Consider the following 19,425-nt stretch of genomic DNA (forward strand, 5'->3'; position numbering starts at 1 on the left):
CTAAACCCTAAACTCTAAGGGTATGAAATATGATGTACGGATGAGGTGGCAAACGTTTTGACCACCACTCACAATTAATATTGCAAAATGAATGCTCATTACAAGATTGCAAGCATTTTATGCAGTTAATGCAAATGTAATACGAGTGGGGCTTAACCAAAAGAAATGTGATATCTTCAAATACCTGAATTAAAATTGAATTGAAATATACACTTGAACACATGACAAATAAAGTTTTGATAGATATTGCTGAGTGTGATTCACACCATATGCTTACCTATGAAACTATTTGCAATCTATATTTGGCCTGGGGTACTGACTAAAGACTATATTTTGTCATCCAAATGTACTACTACTACAACTGCCACTACTTTACCGATCCCAATTATTCCCACATTATTGTAGGATCAGCCGAGGGGAAATTTGGCTGAAGCCTTTCATGAACTGTCTAGCCATGTCTGATGTTCGTCTGATGTTCGTCTGAAGGTGACCGGAATTTGGATATTGTTCAGAGTGTCCTCGATAACTCGCTTACTCTTTGTGATAGACGCCATCGGATCTTTAACGTCCACCAACGAAAGCTAGCAGATGCGACACCCAGGTTCCGAGGGCTGATGCACTTCATAATATACCGTCGTGCCTGTAAGCCCCAGTCTGACATTTTATAGTTGCGTCAGGAATTCAGACCCAGACCAGACAACTCCAAAGGTAAGTGTGCTACCTCTGCACGATCCTCCCCAATAGTGATTGCTGTTCTCAACTCTGCAGAGACCCTGGTGGCGTTGCACCAGCAGTTTTAGTTGGCCTTGACTCCGCCAGGATTATTAGCTGCCAGACGATTAATCCAGCTGCCTGGTTGGTTAAGGATTATCTATTGAAAATATTTGTGAGAAAACCTTGAATGAAAACAAATGTTGTCTCAATATCATCTCGTTTGCAGGTTAAGAACAATTTTTCCAGTGTTTCCAGTAAGGTTGTTGCTGTGGCCCTCACCGACTCCGTTCATATGCTGCCTTGTACTCTTCCCTCACACATCTGCCAATGGGTGAAAGAGGTGTGCTCCTGATAATAGAGATTTTATCGTTAAATGCATTTTGCTTTTTCAAATATGCTTGAAAAGATAAATCGTAGGACTTTTACATCTGGCTATGCTCAGGTGCGAGTTGATGTTTGGTCAATTATTTTTGTAGTAACAAGTCACCTCATGCATAATGTGATACTCATCATGCCATCCCCATTTCTCCACTCCACTCCCCCACCCCCTCTTCATCCGGACCTCTTCCATTCCTGCAGCGATGTGTCAATTGGGTGAGCAGCAACAAACCTCTTGATTCGGAACTCCCTTGTCAGCGTGATGGCTGCCGCTGCTGCTCAGCTGGTAAGTTTGAAACTAACGGGACAGGCCAGGCAAGGGGATACGACCAAACTGGTTTTGATATTGCGACATTCTGACATCATATCATGTTTTTTAGAAAAGACCAAAAAACAGGCTGAAAAAAGTAATAATAATAAAAGGTGGGAAACTCTTCATTGCGCAGATCTGCATTTTAAGTGCTTTACTTTTGATCTTTTTTTATAAATGCAAAACTCCCTTGAAACTGTGCGATCGTTCTGCACTTCATAGCAGGCGCAACCAATCAGTCGTGAAAGGATTTGGTGGACATTAAGGTTTTCCGCGTCAAGTCACATTTACGGCCAGTGCTTAAAAAAGACTTTGCATCTTTATAAACCCCTCCTTGAAGCATACCATTATTTTTCTTTTTAATTCATTCCTTCGGCTGTTAGGATTCTCCCTCACCCCCCCCCCCCCCCCCACACCCCCTAATAAGTCGGTCTGAGTGAGGTTTCTGCAATTTAACCTCTACTACCTCCCTTCCCACTTCATAACATTTCCTGAGCAATCTTTTCCTTTGATTATATAATTCTGTGTAGATTTGACAGCTTTTGTTCCAGGAAACTGATGCCAATGGTTTTGTTATATTTTGTGCAGCACAATTTGTATTCTATGATCCCAATTCTTCCAAACAAAAGGTGCCTTTCAATTTTTTTCCCTTTCATTCAATATGGTAGCCGAACCATGTGACCACTAATGCCAGAGTTAGCAATAAAATATTCTACATGTGGAGTCCCTCCTATGTTTAAAGTTTTGCATCAATCGGACAAGCAATTGTGGAGAAAACAATTTTTAAGTGAAAATATATAGATGCAGACAGACACACAAACAGACATACACAGTTCTCCAAGTCAAAACGGTTCTCCTACGACGTTCAAATTAAATTTGGACTAGACAAGTGCACCAAGTGCACATTTATACAAGGTAAATCAACAAAAACAGACATAAAAATTCACCCTGAAACAACAATACAGCAGTTAGAAAATGAAGCATCATACAAATACCTCGGGGTAGAAGAGGGCCACCAAATATGTCACAAACAAATGCGCAAAACAATCATCGCCAAAGAATACCGACGTAAAACGAAGCTGATCCTGAAAACATACCTCTCCCCAAGAAATAAAATCAAAACCTTAAACCAGCTCGTAGTACCAGTGTTCCAATATAGCTGCGGAATAATGAACTGGTTCCAATCAGAAATCAATAAGTTAGACATCAAAACAAGAAAACTCCTTACCATCCACAAAATGTTTTACAAAAACCAGTGCATCCCGAGAATGTACTTGCCGAGTCAAGAGGGAGGGAGCAGCCTGATGGAACTCAACCAGGTGCACAGAGCAATGAGTGTAGGACTAGTTGAATATGTGAAATGATCAACAGACTATCGGATGCAATTTGTAAACAAACATGAACACAACAAACCTGAGAAAGTATATCCATAGGGGGAATGTGAGGGGAAGCTGGAAGGGTATGGGAGGGTGGGGGAGGCAGTGGAGGGGAGGGGAAGGGGGAAGAGAGGGGAGGAGAGGGGGGGGGGGGTGTAGGAGGTAGAAGGAGGGGGGTGGAGAAATGGAAGGGGGCAATTTACCTGTGCAAAGAGTGCTTTAACCTCAGTGCTGCTTAGGTTAAAAAAAAAAAAGGGAATTGTAATACCCTCTGCCACCACCACTTGTTGGTGCTATAGAGTACTCATTTACAGAGTGAATTTATGCCCCCTGGCCTGGCCCCCGCCTCACCACTCCTGTGTGAGGCCATGGCCACATAAGCTATGTTAACTCCCCCCCCCACCCCCTCCCCCGCCCACGCAGTTTGTTTTTCTGTATACTCAGTCGAGGCTCGTGTAAGAGTTAACACATAAAACATATTGTTATGGTTCTCGGGGGTCGGCGCTCCCCTTATCAAGGGGGGGTTAATCCCCTTGTCTTTTTATCTGGCCGACCCGAGTCCTTAGAAGTTATAACGCTCCTTCCGGTCAGTATTAGCTAGGGTCATTGGTCAAAGTAGTCCCAAATACCTACTTACTAACCCGACCGTAAAGCAGGGAAATAACTCCCGCTCGAACCACGGATACGATGGAAAACGCCGAGCGGATGGCAATCCGCGATCCGAGCCGTTAACAATGAGACTAAACCCGATTCTGAGCGGTTCCTAATCGTGCCACAGGTACTCAATTGAGAAAGGACGAATGCAATCGGATTAGGGAAAACCAAGAAAGAACAAGGCAATTTATTACAAATATACAGGAGGAAAGAGGAAACGAAAGGGATGTACAAGAGGAAGAAGAAGAAGCAGGACACAGGGCAGTCTTAAAAACAGACTTAACTTATGACCCCAGACAAACATACACACTCACACGGGGATTGTAGCTGGTAGGGTGAAAGGTCCAGGTAGATGATCCAGGCGATGGGGTCCAGGCTCCGGTCCCGCGGGCGAATCCCGGCAGGCAGCTCTGCGTGTACCGTTCAACGCGAGCGGACCTTACATATAGCGGGGGGACTGGGATGCTTCGTACGTAATAACTGCACCAGCATGCCAAATGCACCCTCTCCAAGGTTCTCTTAAAAGCGCCAGCAAGTGAGTCCTTACGCCAATGTGCGCTCCGTATCAGGCTTTTGCAATGCACTCTCCCGACCAAGTCCTTTCAATCACGACAGTCCCCTGCGCAGCCCGTGAAAGAAGTCCCTTCAATGCGCGCACCTCCAACAAGTCCCGTGAAAGGGCTTTGCGTTCGCGCTTATATAACGCGCGCCAAGATCACTCCGCCAGCCAAAAAGCCAAGCCCGTCGGTGATATTACCTCAGCCTTGGTTGGCTGGTGAGGGCTTACCGGCCACGCCTTTGACGGCTAGTTGACAGGCCACATCTTGTTCTTGGCGTTCCGCCCCCTTTTTCCTCGGGCCAACCGCATGGTTAATGGCGTCGTTTGAACGAGCTTCAGCTCAAAGCAGCGAACGCTGCTAACAAGGCGCGTAATAGTGGCACTTGGAGAGGGATGTCGCAAAATGGACGAAATGAAATGGGACCTACTCCTTATTTAATTGATGCAACGCAGATTCAACTATTGGAAACACGGCCTTAACTAAAACACATAATAATGAAATAACTGGAATTTCTAAGGTGGCCTACGTGTTGCTGTGGCCTAACTAAGGGTGCTACCTTTAACTTTTTAATAATGGGATATTTACAAGTAATTATTTACACAAGTGTGGGTTCTAAAACCGCAACAATATAATAAAGGGAGCGGGAGACGAGGGGAAGAGAGAGAAAAGTACAACACCAGTAGAGAACAGGGACATTGGGAGGTCTGTGGAAGGGAGATGGCTGGGGTGGGGTACACAGAATAAACAAGATGGACACGGCAAGGACTTTCAGGAAATAAATCGTAATTTGAAGGGGGTGGATTAATGGGGGTAGAAAAAATCAAGGTTTTCGATGGGGAAAGATAAGAGATGCTGGTTGTCAGCTGTTTTGAAGACCGGAGGGAGGAGTGGGATTTAAGAGAGTATGGGAGTTTGTTCCAGAGGTGGGAAAAAGAGGAATGTAAGAGTGAAGCTGAGCAGTGAGTTGATTTTGGTGGTTTCACCAGAAGATGGGTGCTGACAGATATTGTGCATCTTGCAGGAATATTTGGGGGACAGCACACAGCCAGAGCAGGGGGAGCAAGGCCAGAGAGGAGTCTGGAAGACAGAAAGACCCCCAATCTGCCTGCGGTGAGAAAGCCCCTCAGAATCAGCTTCATCGTGGGAGATACCAATGATTCTAAAAGCTTTGCATTCTACAGCGTGAAGCCAATCTAGGTGTGAGGCAGGAGCACCAGCCCCGAGGGGCGAGCAGTACTCCATCAAGCTGCGGATGAAAGCTTTGTATGTGGTGTGGAGCTCAGTTGTGCCGAGGAAGGACTTTGCACGAAGGGTGATGATCAGTCGGCGACTGGCTTTGGAGGCTGGCTTGGAAAATTGGTTTTTCCAGGAAATATCATGGCAGATTGGGACACCCAAAACCTTGAGGGACAGATCTTCTTTGAGAGGATTGTTGAGAAAGTAGATGGGAGGGTTTCCAGATGGTCTTTTTGGATAGAAGTAGTGAGAGTGCAAGATTTGTCAGGATTGAAAGACATGTTCTACTTGTTTGACCAGTTTGTGATTTTGTCCAGGTCTGCAGAAAGTGTAGAATCTGCTGCCTCCCGGTCTGAGGGTTGAGATATGGAGTGGCAGAGAGTGGAATCATCAGCAAAAAGATAGAGAGTTATTTTCCAGAGAGTCGGAGAGATCATTCATGAAGACCAGAAGAAACACAGGGGCCAGAACACTGCCTTGTGGAACTCCAGCTTGGACAGGAAGAGGAGATGAGAGAATTCCATTTAGAGCCACACGTTGACTATGACAGGAGAGGAAGTCAGTGAGCCAAGCGTGGCGATTTCCTTGGATACCATAAGAGGAGAGTTTTGAGAGCAGGACAGAATGCCAGACTGTATCGAGGGCATGAGATATGTCAAGGGAGACGGTCTGATTTCCTGTCTGGTGTTGAGGATCTCCATCCATTGTTGAGACAGCAGAAGCAGCATGTCCAGAGCAGAGTGGCATGGTCTGAATCTAAATTGATGATCAGATCAAGCGATTGTAGAATAGGAATGATTTAATATCAGAGGCGATGATGGATTCCGTGACCTTGCTGATTATTGGGAGCAGGCTGATTGGTCTGTAGTTGCAAGGATCTGTTTTTGTACCTTTTTGTGTAAAGTGGTAATGTTGGCTGATTTCCAAGCAGATGGCAGATGACCTTGACCTTGAGCAAAAGAGAGGGTGAAAAGAACAGAAAGAGGGTGTGATAGAGCGGCAGAGCAGGAATTTAGGGCCCGTGGGCTGATGTCGACTGGTCCAGTTGCAGAATCGGAGTCGAGGTTTGACAGAAACTTTGCCACCTTGTCAGGAGAGAAGGACACAGAGTCCTGGAGCAGCTGGGTACGACTGGGTAAGGTGGGTACAGAGAGAGATGGATTTGGGACACAATATTTTGAGGCAAACATGGAGTTGAGGCATTCAGCACGTGCAGTGTCAGCTGTGTCGCCGTTTGAGGTAAGTGAGGGGATTAAAGGGGAACAAACACCAGAAACACATTTGACCAGTTTCCACCAGGATTTGGAGGAGGGAGAAAGGTTTGAGATTCAGTCTTGAGATTAGAGAGAGATTGTTTCCTGGCTCTCCTGAGGGTAGATACACACTTGTTCCGAGCTTTGTGGAAAAAACTGAGATTGCCTTCTAAGAGGTGATGGCAAGTTGCTTCAGGGCAAATGCCTCACACAAGATTCAGTGTACCATGGACGAGAGGAATGGTATGACAACTGAAGACGAGATGGAATAAATCTGTACATGAGAGAGAGCAAGAAATAGACACCAACAACTGGGAGAATTACAAAAGAGCAGGAAAATTCCAAAAAACATTGGACACAGTGGGGATGGATAAAGAAGGCTCATTGGAATGGCTAAGAAGAGGTCAGCTCAACTGAGATGGCAAACGAATCGTAATAAATGCCCAAGATCCAGGATACGACACAAATGGATTTAAAAAGATGGCGGGACTGAGTCATATGGACAAGTGTAGATTCTGCAAGACAGAAACATCAAGTACTAGTCACCTGCTCTCGGGAAGCAAATAACTAATGCCAGTACAACTTCACAGACAATGGCACAACAAAGTATGCAAAGTGATTCATTGGCATGCCTGCAAAAAATTTAACATCCCAGTACCAGAAAACTCATGGAAATACGACCCAAGGGCAATCATTGGAAATGAGGACATCATGCTCATGTACAGTCATGGCCAAAAATATTGGCACCTTTGCACTTTTGTCAAATAACTCACAACGTTCTCTAAAATCAAGTTGAAATTGGCAAAAGTATTTGGTCTCCACAATTCTTTATTTCACTGTTAATATTACAGAACCTTTATTTTTAATTCAGAACTTAATATATCCTTTCAAATCAGAAAATAAAAAGAAATAGCATTGACAAAATTATTGACAACCTAGACTTAATATATGGTAGCACAGACTTTGGACAAAATAACTTCAGCCAAGCACTTCCTATAGCCATGAATGACTTCCGTTTCCGGTCCCTGGAGCAAGGAAACGTCTTGGAGCTCTCTGCACGGCAGCAAAAGTTATAGTATTTTTTCCATTCGTGTTCGTCAATTCCAACTCGTTTTTTTATTGTGCATGTGTTGCAGGGTGTTTTCCAGTTGGTGTTGATTTGCAATTCTTGCAAACTTTTGTATAATTTAATCCTTTTCTGTCCCACCGCGTGCGCGGCCTAGTTTATCTCGGCTTCCCTACCCCCATAGGTGTTCTGTGAATTTAAGTTCTTTCCTTCGCTGTATTGCTTATTTCTTAGATTTTCTCTTCTCCCCCTAACTTCCCCGAACATCGACCACTTGTCTAACGTTTTAAATCTCTTCAAAGTCTCTTCACGTCTCTTCTCGTCTCGGGAAGTCACGTGACGTCACGTCTCTTCAAAACTGTGCATGCGCGCACGCTTTCGAAGTTAATAAGTAACTGTTCACAATTGTGTTTTTGTCGTAATACCGGCTTTACCACAGGTCGAAACTTTATCTTTCTTTCGGTGTGTATGTAACTATTGGTGTCTCTCTAATAGTATTCTTGGTGTTGGTTTTTCATACCTGTGTACAGAATCGTCGGTTTCCTTTCGGCGCTCGCAATTCCTTTCGGTCTCTATTTTTCACGTTCCACGTTCGGTCTCTGTCTTTGTTTTCATCCCAACTCAAAAAAAAAATAATAATAATAAAAAAAAATTGATATATATATTCCCTTCTCTGTTCTTATCCGTTTCGTTCTTATTTGTTCGTTCGTTCTTTGTTCACGTCGTTAAAAAATGGTCCACCTGTCCCCTGAAGAATGGTATTCTGTCATATTCTATAACACCTTTTTCTTCTTCTTCTATAAAAGGATGCTTTCGACTTGCTCACCAAATCTATTCATTCCAAAAAAAAATTCCATCTCTTATAGTGCATCTTTCATTCATTCCCTAAACTCTCCAGAACTCCACCCATCCTTCAGCATCCTCAAACGTATTTTTGACTCGAAGGTCGCAAGAATCTCATTTTGCAAGAAATGTTCGTTTCCCATTAATCGTACATTTTTCAAAATCCAATCTCACCCCTCCCCTCCAAATCTTCCCCATCACCCATCCCTTTCAAATCTTCCCCCTTGCCCCTCCCCTCCAAATCTTCCCCATCACCCATCCCTTTCAGATCTCCCCCCTTGCCCCTTCCCTCCTAAACTCCCCCCACACCCCTCCCCTCTGAGACCCTCCCTCACTCCTCCCCTCCTAGACTCCCCTCTAACCCCTCCTCCTCAAAGCGTCCTCCCCGCTTCTTCCCCCTTCCAACTCTCACCTTCAGCTCCCTCAACCTTCTGCCTCACTCTTCCCCCTCCTCAAACAACACCTCACTGCGCCTCACCCATTCACCATCAAACCTTTTGTCCGCCCCATACTTCCCTTTCTCCAAGCTGTTCTGAAATCTCTGACGCACCTTCAACAGCTCTCCCTACCTCTTCCTCCTCTTCCACATCATACCGTACCGCTCCCTCCCCCTGTTCTGTATCCGATGCTCCCCCTTCCTCTTCTTTAACAGTATGGACCTCAAACATCCGGGGCCTTCGCTCAAACTTGACTGATCTCTCCATACAGGTTGCTTCTGACAAACCAGACGTGATCTGCTTAACAGAAACTTTCCTCCCTCATGATGTCTCTGATTCCTTGGTATCTCTCCCAGGTTACTCCCTCCTCCGGTATGATAGACCTGAGCCTCGTCCTGGAGGGGGGGGTTGCTATCTTTATAAAAAACTCTCTTCCTCACTCGCCCTGCACTGCCCTCTCTCCACCTCACCCCCAGGAATACCTTTGGCTACGGCTTGCCCTTCGCTCCCACCTTTTGTTCATATGTGTGTTGTACCGTCCACCAAACAGTGATGACTCCATCTACATCTCACTGTCTGATAATATGGACCAACTTCTATCTACCCATCCCAACTCTCTCTTCCTCATATGTGGTGATTTCAATTGTCACCATGCAAGTTGGCTGGGTGTGGGTACCTCTCTCACCAGCCATGGCTCTTCAGCAAAGGACTTCTGCGACTCACTGGGACTGACACAATCTGTCAATTTCCCGACCCGGATCTCAGTCAACGGAGCATCTTCTCTTCTGGATTTGGTTATGACAAACTTCCCTGAAAATGTCTGCTGCTCTTCTTCTGCTCCAATCGGCTCATCTGATCATGTGCTTGTCAAAGTGGACATCTCTCTGACCATTCTCAGAGAGCCTCCTCAGCGTCGACGAGTCTGGCATTTCACTCAGGCCAACTGGCACGGTCTTCAAGCAGCCATCAATCATCTGGACTGGTCTCCCATCTCTACCGCCTCTGACATCAACTCATCCTGGGAATTCTTTCAAAGTAAATTGCTCTCTCTCATGCACAGATTTATACCATCTCGTCTTCAGTTGTCATACCCTTCCTCCCGTCCATGGTACACGGAATCTTGTGGTGAGGCTGTTGCCCTGAAACAACTTGCTTTCGTCTCCTGGAAAGCAAATCCAACGGAAGGAAATCTCATTTCCTTTCACAAAGCCCGAAACAAGTGTGTGTCCACCCTCAGGAGAGCCAGGAAACAATATCTCACCATTCTCAAGACCGAACTCTCTTATCTGTCTCCCTCTTCCAAATCCTGGTGGCGTCTGGTCAAATCTGTTTCTGGTGTTTGTTCCCCCTCCATCCCCTCCCTCACCTCAAACGGCTTAACGGCTGACTCCGCACGTGAAAAAGCTGAATGCCTCAACTCTGTGTTTGCCTCTAAATCTTGTGTCCCAAACCCATCCCTCTCTGTACCCACCGTACCCAGTCGTACCCAGCTGCTCCTGGACTCTGTGTCCTTTCCTCCTGACAAGGTGGAAAAGTTTCTGGCAACCCTCGACTCTGATTCTGCAACTGGTCCTGACGGCATCAGCCCACGGGTCCTAAAATCATGTGCTTCTGCACTTTCACTCCCTCTTTCTGTTCTCTTCACCGTCTCTTTTGCTCAAGGTCATCTGCCATCTGCTTGGAAATCAGCCAACATCACCGCTTTGCACAAAAAAGGTGCAAAAACAGATCCCAGCAACTACAGACCAATCAGCCTTCTCCCAATTATCAGCAAAGTCATGGAATCCATCATTGCTTCAGATATTAAATCTTTCCTCTTCTCCAATGGCTTGATCTCTGATCATAAATTTGGTTTCAGACCTGGTCACTCTACTCTGGACATGCTGCTTCTGCTTTCTCAACAATGGATGGAGGTCCTCAACGCCAAACAGGAAATTAGAGCTGTCTCCCTTGACATTTCACGTGCCTTCGATACGGTCTGGCACCCTGCTCTGCTCTCCAAACTCTCCTCCTTTGGTATCCATGGAAATCTCCACGCATGGCTGGCGGACTTCCTCTCTGGTCGTAGTCAACGTGTGGCCCTGAATGGGTTTCTCTCATCTCCTCTTCCTGTTCAGGCTGGAGTTCCCCAAGGTAGTGTTCTGGGCCCTGTGCTTTTTCTGGTCTTCATCAATGATCTCTCTGACTCTCTTGAAAATCCTCTCTATCTCTTTGCTGACGACTCTACTCTCTGTCGCTCCATTCCTCATCCCTCAGATCGGCAGTCTGCAGCCTCCTCACTCTCTGCAGACCTGGACAAAATCACAGACTGGTCAAACAAGTGGAACATGTCTTTCAATCCTGACAAATCTCACACTCTTACAATGTCTCTCCGAAAGGACCGACTGGACAACCCTCCCATCTACTTTCTCAACAATCCTCTCCAAGAAGTTCTGTCGCTCAAGCTTTTGGGTCTCACTATCTGCCATGATCTTTCTTGGGAAAACCACATTTCCAAGCTGGCCTCCAAAGCCAGTCGCCGACTGGGCATCCTCCGTCGTGCGAAGTCCTTCCTTGGCACACCTGAGCTCCTCACCACATACAAGGCTTTCATCCGCAGCTCAATGGAATACTGTTCCCCCCTCTGGGCTGGTGCTCCTGCCTCACACCTTGCTCGGCTTCACGCTGTTGAGGCCAAAGCTTTCAGAATCATTGGAATCTCCTGCGATGTAGTCAACGCCGAGGGCCTTTCACTCACTCACCGCAGGCAGGTTGGTGGTCTTTCTGTCTTCTACCGACTCCTCTCCGGCCTTGCTCCCCCAGCTCTCTCTGTGCTCTGTCCCCCCAATATTCCTTCAGGTCGCACAAGATCTGCCTGCAACCCTCTTCTGGTTAAACTGCCAAAGTCTAGGCTCTCTGCTCACCTTCACTCTTTCATTCCCCTTTTCTCCCGCCTCTGGAACAAACTCCCCCACTCCCTTCAATCCCACTCCTCCCTCCAGGTCTTTAAAACAGCTGTTCACCACCATCTCTTATCTTCCCCCATCGAAAACCTTGATCTTTTCTACCCCCGGTAATTCACCCCAGAGTCCTTGCAGTGTTCATATGTTTTAATCCTCTCCCACCTCCCCCCAAGTCCTCCCGATGTCCCTGCTCTCAAATGTTGTGTTTGTGTCCTTCCCCCTCTCTTTTGTGTCCTTCCCCCTCTCTCCCCATCTTGTCTACCGCTCCCCTTGTTTTTTGTGTTTTGTGTGTCGGTTTGTCTTTTTGTGTGATTAATGTTAGCTCTTTCACGAGCCTCGATCTTGTATACAAACAAACAAACAAACAAAAAAAAAAAAAAAAAAAAAAAAAAAAAAAAAAAAAAAAAAAAAAAAAAAAAAAAAAAAAAAAAAAAAAAAGAGAGCTTCCTACACATCTCTACTGGTCTTATGCAAACTGCTCCAGTTATCCCAGGTTTGAAGTGTGCCTTCTCCCAACTGCTGTTTTCAGATCTCCCCACAGGTGTTCAATGGGATTTAAATCTGGACTCATTGCTGGCCACTTCAGAACAGTCCAGCGTTTTGTCTTGAACCATTCCTGGGTGCTTTTTGAAGTGTGTTTGGGGTCATTGTCTTGCGGCAAGACCCATAACCTTCGACAGAGACCCAGCTTTCTGACACTGGGTTCAACATTGCACTCCAAAATGCCTTAGTAATCTCCTGATTTCATGATGCCACGCACACATTCAAGGTACCCAGTGCCAGAGGCAGCAGAGCAACCCCAAAACATCACGGAACCTCCTCCATGTTTGACTGTAGGGAAGGTGCTCTTTTCTTTGAAGGCTTCATTTTGTTTTCTGTAAACATAGAGATGATGTGCTTTCCCAAAAGGCTCTTATCTGGTCTCATCTGTCCGCAGGACATTCTCCCAGAAGGATTTTGGCTTGTTCATGTGTGTTTTGGTAAACTCCAGTTGGACTTTCTCATGTCTCTCTCTCTCAGCAGTGGGGTCCTCCTGGATCTCCTACCATAGAGCCCCCTTTTATTGAGTTGGTGAAGGATGGTGCGCGTTGAAACTGTTGTACCTTGTGTCTGAAGGTCATCTTGAACTGTTTGATTGTTGATCGAGGTGCTTGCTCCACCATTCAAACAATCCTTAGCTGCAATCTTCGACCAAGTTTTCTCTTGCGGCCACGTCCAGGGAGTTTGGCTCCAGTGCTATGGGCCTTAAACGTCCTGATAACATTGCATACAGTGGATACAGGAACATCAAGGTTTCTGGAGATGGACTTGTATCATTGAGATTGTCCATGCTTGGCTACAATCTTGTGGCTGATCTCATCAGACAATTCTCTGGTTTTCTTTCTTTCCTCCATGCTCATTGCGGTACACAAAGTGACACAAAACAGCAGAATGACTCCTTTTCTCCATTCAAAGTGATTGAATGAGTAATTTTTATATTGCAGGCACCTGTAACTCACCACATGTGACTCATCACAGGTTCGGTGACGATCCTAAAAAGAGCCCTTGGAACAAAACTGAAAAAGTCGAACAGCTTGGTCTATGAACCGTGATCCTTTACCGTTGCGGAGATGGATACTTTTGGCCCTGGGAGGACTCCGCTCCACCTCCTGAATCCCGCAAATTGAGATAACAACCAATGACACCTACGCAGACAACATACACAGGCACACACACAGACACCCCCCCCCTCCCCCCCCCCCCGCCCCCCTCCACACACACACACAGACAGGGGTATTGCAATAGTCTCGTATCTCCTTTGGGGCAAGAATAGTAGATGGTACGTAATAAATATACAATCCCCTTATCCCGCTATCTTTCATACGCACTAACGAACAAGTGAACAAAGGGGAGGTCCTTAAATTTATACTCACCACAAGAGATAGACACAGTTAAGAGGCAGACAAGACAGGAAATACCCGAGCTGTGCCAGTGTGGCACAGCTGGAACCGAAGCAAGTAGCAGCTCTGGCGCATCCATTCAGCAGCTGAGGTCCACCCATGAGGAGGAGGAGAGGCATGGCTCTCCTTCGGCAGCTCTGCAGACTGCCGCAACTTTCTCTTCGGTGGCGCCTGGGTATTTTCCTCCCTTCCCCACAGAGCACCCGCCTTTATCGCCTTTGGCATGTACGTCATCAATGATGTGCCACACCCCTCCCCTCTCACTCACCATTGGACGCACATCCTGGTCTAGATATGGAGCGACCCTTGACCCCGATCTCCTGTGGTGATGTGCCGCAACTGAAGGCGTATATGCCATTTTCCTGCCAAATCAGCAGCATCAAGACCTGGCAAGCATTTTAAAAGAACATAAATGACTTCTTCTTCCGTGAGTAATAAATGACTGATTACAGATCCTTTGGGGATTTTAGTAGACCATACAGTGAGGTAAGAGGTCTTGTTTGACCACTTTGTATGTCGATTTGTTGCGAAAGAGTTTCCTGTTATAGTCACTGTTGTTCAGTATCACTGTTGATCACCCCTTGTCTGCAGGAATGATGACGGTAGATCTATCTTTGCACAACTCACGGAATGCATGCTGTTCATTGTTAGTAATATATTATTGTCGTTTTTGTTCAGCGAGTACCGTCAAAAGTTACGTATGTAGCCATTCCTAAGAATCGTCTCCTGTCGGGAGTGTGTCGATAGCCAGTTCCAAAGCAGCGGTGAAATTTGTCTAATCATGATTGTAACGCAAGTTATCAGGATCTATCTGCAGTCAGGCTGCAATTCCACTCTCAGTGACATGGCTGACAGAGAAGTGTTGGCTGCAAGGCCATTCCGATGATGATTTTTCATTCCACCTAACCAACTGAGGGGAACACAGTAGAAAAAAAAAGACATGGCGAAGAAACGTTACAACCTGACCAATGCATAATGCATGAATGCCCTTTAGAAACCTCCTCTCCAATCCCTTGGGCAAAGTCTATCACTTGCCTTTCCCACTGCTTGTGCCTTGTATATCTGCAGAAATCATGTGGCCCACTTATCAGGCAGCAGCATACACTGTTCATTGCTTTTGGAATAAAAGCAAAACACAGCAGAGAGGCCACAGAGTCTCTCCCAGCATCGTCTCATTGTGCCAGGTCGAAGGATTTTTCTTTTAAGATCATGATCACCAGGGGGCAGTGGATATTAAGGACAGGAGCTTACGTTTGAGAGTGCATAGTTTTGCCTAGTATGTCAAAATAATTAAAGCTTTGTTTAAATTATGACAGTTACGAAAGTTATTAGTGTAACAAAAAAAATATAGGAAGATCCACTTGCGTGTTTCTTCTCTTGTTTGTTTCAAACTAAACACTAATTTTGAGTTGGCCTATTGGTTTTGTTTTGACTGGCATTTTCCATCTGACCATGCAGCTCTTGCTTGGAGTACAGGTTCAAATCCCATATTCTGTTGAGATTTTTCCATTTTCTCCTAATGTCATCATAAATGCATGTAAAGTACACTTGTCTCTTAATGTCCTTATCCTGCGTCTAATATTTGTGCAAGGGTACATGCTTCTCTTTAAGCATTACATACTCAAAACTGCATCGACTTTGATTAGTGTCTGCCCATGTTCTTTCCTACTTGTGTTGTCCTGCCATGGTCCAGGTGAGACTTCCTACCAGATACTGCCCAAATAGGTTTGTTTACTAATATATATATATATATTTAAGGATTGAGGTTTTTAATATCTCTTGGACATCTGGTCTGTGGATTTTCCACCGTTGTGTTTGGCTGCACTACTGACCAGTAATACAAGTGAACTTTAGTTTTAGATGGACATGCATTGGGCTGGGGAGTCATTGCTGATTGCATTGCGGCTCCGACTCTGTTTGCACAGCTGGGCACCTTGACCCGTCATGCCGAAACACTAATCCATTCCACTGAGGATCGTCGTCTGCCTCGGGCTTTCAGCATCACCATACCCAGCTGCGCAAAGGCACAATGGCAGAAGATTGGTCTTGTTGGTGAAGGTTAATGAGTGGGCTTTCGGTGGAGTCAAGTTTCCTCTGGACCAAGTTGATCTGTGGATTTGTGACACTAGTATAGCCGAGTGCTGCACTGAATGGCATGGGAAGCTTAATCCGAAGTTAAATTTTTATGCTGAGGCATTATCATCGTGCACCTTCTGCATGAATCTCCCAACCCCCTTTCCCCACCCTGAATCCCCCTCTCCCACCTCAACCCAATTTTTGTGTTCTTTGTCTCAGATCTTCACCACCACATTTTCACCACAACTCATAACACACACAACGTGATGATGCATAATGACGACACTTTTTGCGCATTATTGGCAGAAAAAGTTCCAACTTTAAAGTGTTCACTTTGAAATTATAATCTTATTATTTGAAAGGATGAGGGCATTATCATACACCACTGGGGAAGCCGAGTTCCACTCATTGTCCAACACATTCATGACAGTGTTGAGCACTGGTGAAATGGAAAATTTACAAATGTTATTTCTCATTTTCAAAGAAAGAGTGAAATTCTGACCTTAATAATTAATTTGTGAAGCAACAGATAACTCTCTGTAATCATACATCAGACATTAATCTAGCACTGTTTCACTAGGAATAACCTTGCATCGTTGTTACCCTGAAGGGATTGTTGGTATTTCCTACATTTGGGTTGCTCTTGGAATTCTAACATGGGCATATGTAGGATGGGCCCTGTACTTGAGATGTACAGAAATTTCATTGTTGACAGATGTGTAGCATTTTACTCTAGGCCAGATATTTTCAGATAGAGCAATGCTTCAACTTCCTGAATGTGCAGTGTTTGTTGTGTAGACCAAAGAATCATTGCTCCAGTTTATTTCAAGAAATGTCTAATTTAATCCAAGTCCTCACCTGTTTAATGAGAACATAGTCAAGCAGAATGGCACTTTAACATAACGACGTCACTGATATGCTTCCGCCCACAGTATTACATCAAATACATACTTGGACCATGTTTGATTTAAATCCCTTCAGCTGGATTAAATTATCACATGTTTACCTGACATGACCTCTGACCTTTGACACCAAAATCTAATCAGTTCGTTTTTGCATCATAACATATACTTATACCAAGTTTGGACAAAATCCCATCACTGGTTCACAAGTTAGCACAATAACATAATTTTTACCTAATGGGACCTCTGACCTTTGACCTCTTGACCCCATGATATAATCTGTGTATCTTTACATCATTATACATACTTGTACCAACTTTGGTGAAAATCCCTTTGTTGGTTCACAAGTGATCGCGGTAACAGGACTTTTCCCTCACATGACCTATGACCTTTGACCTCTTGTCCCCAAAATCTAATCAGTTCATCTTTACATCATGGTACATACTTGATCTAATTTGGATTTAAATCCTTTCAGCAGCTCTCAAGTTATTGTAGTAATAAAAATATATCACGGACGGACAGCCGGACGGACAAACCGACCACACAATGCCTCCGGCAACTTTGGCAGCAAAGGCATAAAATATCCCTTGACTGTATTAAATGATGAACTGCTCTCTCGTCATACAAAATTAAAGTTTTACTTTGATGCTCATTGTTGTGCCATTCTGTGATGAGTTTACTTTAATATTCCCTCGGATATCAAGAGATCCAGACATATACATAAGACAACACTTGGCTTCAGACAAACACAGCCGCTGAGCTTGAAGGAAGTGACGAACTTCCTGGGGCAGTCTGCATACCTGCGATGTCATCTTGATGGCGTATTTTCTTTCCGCACTCAGTGGAGCAATTAAAGATAAATTTCCTCCTCCCGATGGATGCCAACTTATGGTTATTAGCCCCCGTTGGACTTGTCCGAAATAGTCCGAAATGGAGTTTACGGATTTGGTCTCGTTTGTCCGTCTGTGCGTGCGTCTGTCCGCAACCATATCTCAGACAAGTATAGACCAATTTTGTTCATACTTGGCACAAAGACAATACATGATGGTATACATATGCACATCACTTTGTTTCACGATGCGATCAAAGATGGCAGACTGGCGGCCATTTTGGTTATAAAAACACCAGATGGTGAACACGTCCTCAACCATTTCTCGGAAATGCCTTCACCCATCTTGTTCAAACTTGGCACACAGATAAATGAATGATGGCTTACATATGCATGTCATTTTTTTTTTAGATCAAATCCAAAATGGCCAGTTGGCGGCCATTCTGTTAGTTAAACGTGTCCCCAACCATTTCTCAGACATGCATGGACCGATTTTGTTTAACCTTGGCACAAACACAATACAGGAGTGTGTATGTATATGGTTTTATACACAGTCACGTGAAAAAGTAAGAACACCCCATGTAAAGTTTTGACTTTTTCAACATATTTCAACATACAGCTATTTGATCTTCATTTCAACAATATTGATAGATAAAGGTGATATAATATAACAAATATCATGAAACATTTACATTTTGTAGTCCATTGTATAATTTAAATCAACATAAATGCAAATTTCGCATGTGGAAAAAGTAAGTACACCGCTACATTTATCACTACTTCAAATGCCTAAATTTAGAATCAGGTGCACCAGCTCAGGTGCAAGTGATTAGAACATCGTTAGAGAGGATCTTGGAGGAACCTGTCTTATTTAAACCTCAGACATTTAGTTTGGTTTGCTCTTTGTTGTTGAAGTGTGCGGCGTCACCATGCCTAGATCAAAAGAGCTCTATGAGGCCTTAAGAAAGAAGGTGATAGATGCCTACGAGTCTGGGAAGGGATTTAAAAAGATCTCCAAACAATTTGAAATCAATCATTCGACTGTCCGGAAGATTATCTACAAGTGGAGAAGATTCCAAACAACTGCCAACTTGTTCAGGCCAGGCCGCCCCAGCAAGTTCAGCCCGAGAGCAGACCGCAAGATGCTGAAAGAAGTCTCTAAGAACCCCAGAATGTCATCACGGGACCCACAGGTACCTCTTGCCACTGTTGATGTCAAAGTGCACGAGTCTAACATTAGAAAGAGGCTGTACAAATTTGATCTACATGGGAGGTGTACCAGGAAGAAACCTTTGCTGTCCAGAAAGAACATCAGGGCAAGACTAAAGTTTGCCAATGAACACCTAGGCAAAGACCAGCACTTCTGGAACAATGTGCTCTGGACAGATGAGTCGAAGGTAGAGATATTTGGCCACAGTACCAGAAGACATGTTTGTCGAAAACCAAAGACAGCATTTGACCACAAGAACCTGCTACCAACTGTAAAGCATGGTGGTGGAAATATTATGGTTTGGGGCAGCTTTGCTGCATCAGGGCCTGGGCAGCTCACCATCACAGAATCCACTATGAATTCTTCATTGTACCAGAGGGTGCTTGAGGATAATGTGAGGCCATCTGGCGGGAAGTTGAAGCTCAACCGAAGGTGGACCTTGCAACATGACAATGACCCTAAACATACCAGTAAATCCACCAAGGAATGGCTGAAAAGAAAGAAATGGAGGGTTCTGGAATGGCCAAGTCAAAGCCCGGATCTAAATCCCATCGAGATGTTGTGGGGGGATTTGAAACGAGCTGTGCATGCAAGAAACCCCTCAAACATCGCACAGCTGAAAGAATTCTGCATGGAGGAGTGGGCAAAAATTTCTCCCAGTCGATGTCAGAGACTGGTAGACAGTTATAAGAAATGCCT

The 19,425-nt window shown here is 44.8% G+C and overlaps 1 protein-coding gene across 6 annotated transcripts in view; it reads left to right on the forward strand.

Annotated features, from left to right (window-relative positions):
• Positions 1–19,425, forward strand: part of ARB2A (ARB2 cotranscriptional regulator A) — a 182,165-nt gene that overhangs the window by 151,647 nt on the left and 11,093 nt on the right. For 4 of the 6 annotated variants that reach the window (XM_068119912.2, XM_068119911.2, XM_068119913.2 and 1 more), the window contains 2 exons: positions 941–1,054; positions 1,294–1,378. In XM_068119912.2, coding sequence (XP_067976013.2) covers positions 941–1,054; positions 1,294–1,378 — 199 coding nt within the window. Of the gene's footprint in view, positions 1–940; positions 1,055–1,293; positions 1,379–15,634; positions 17,340–19,425 lie in introns of those variants that run through there. The other 2 variants (XM_078779792.1, XM_068119914.2) reach the window with 2 other exon arrangements.

This window comes from Myxine glutinosa, chromosome 6 (genome assembly GCF_964187855.1).
Source record: "Myxine glutinosa chromosome 6, kmMyxGlut1.1, whole genome shotgun sequence".
NCBI classification, from domain to species: domain Eukaryota; kingdom Metazoa; phylum Chordata; class Myxini; order Myxiniformes; family Myxinidae; genus Myxine; species Myxine glutinosa.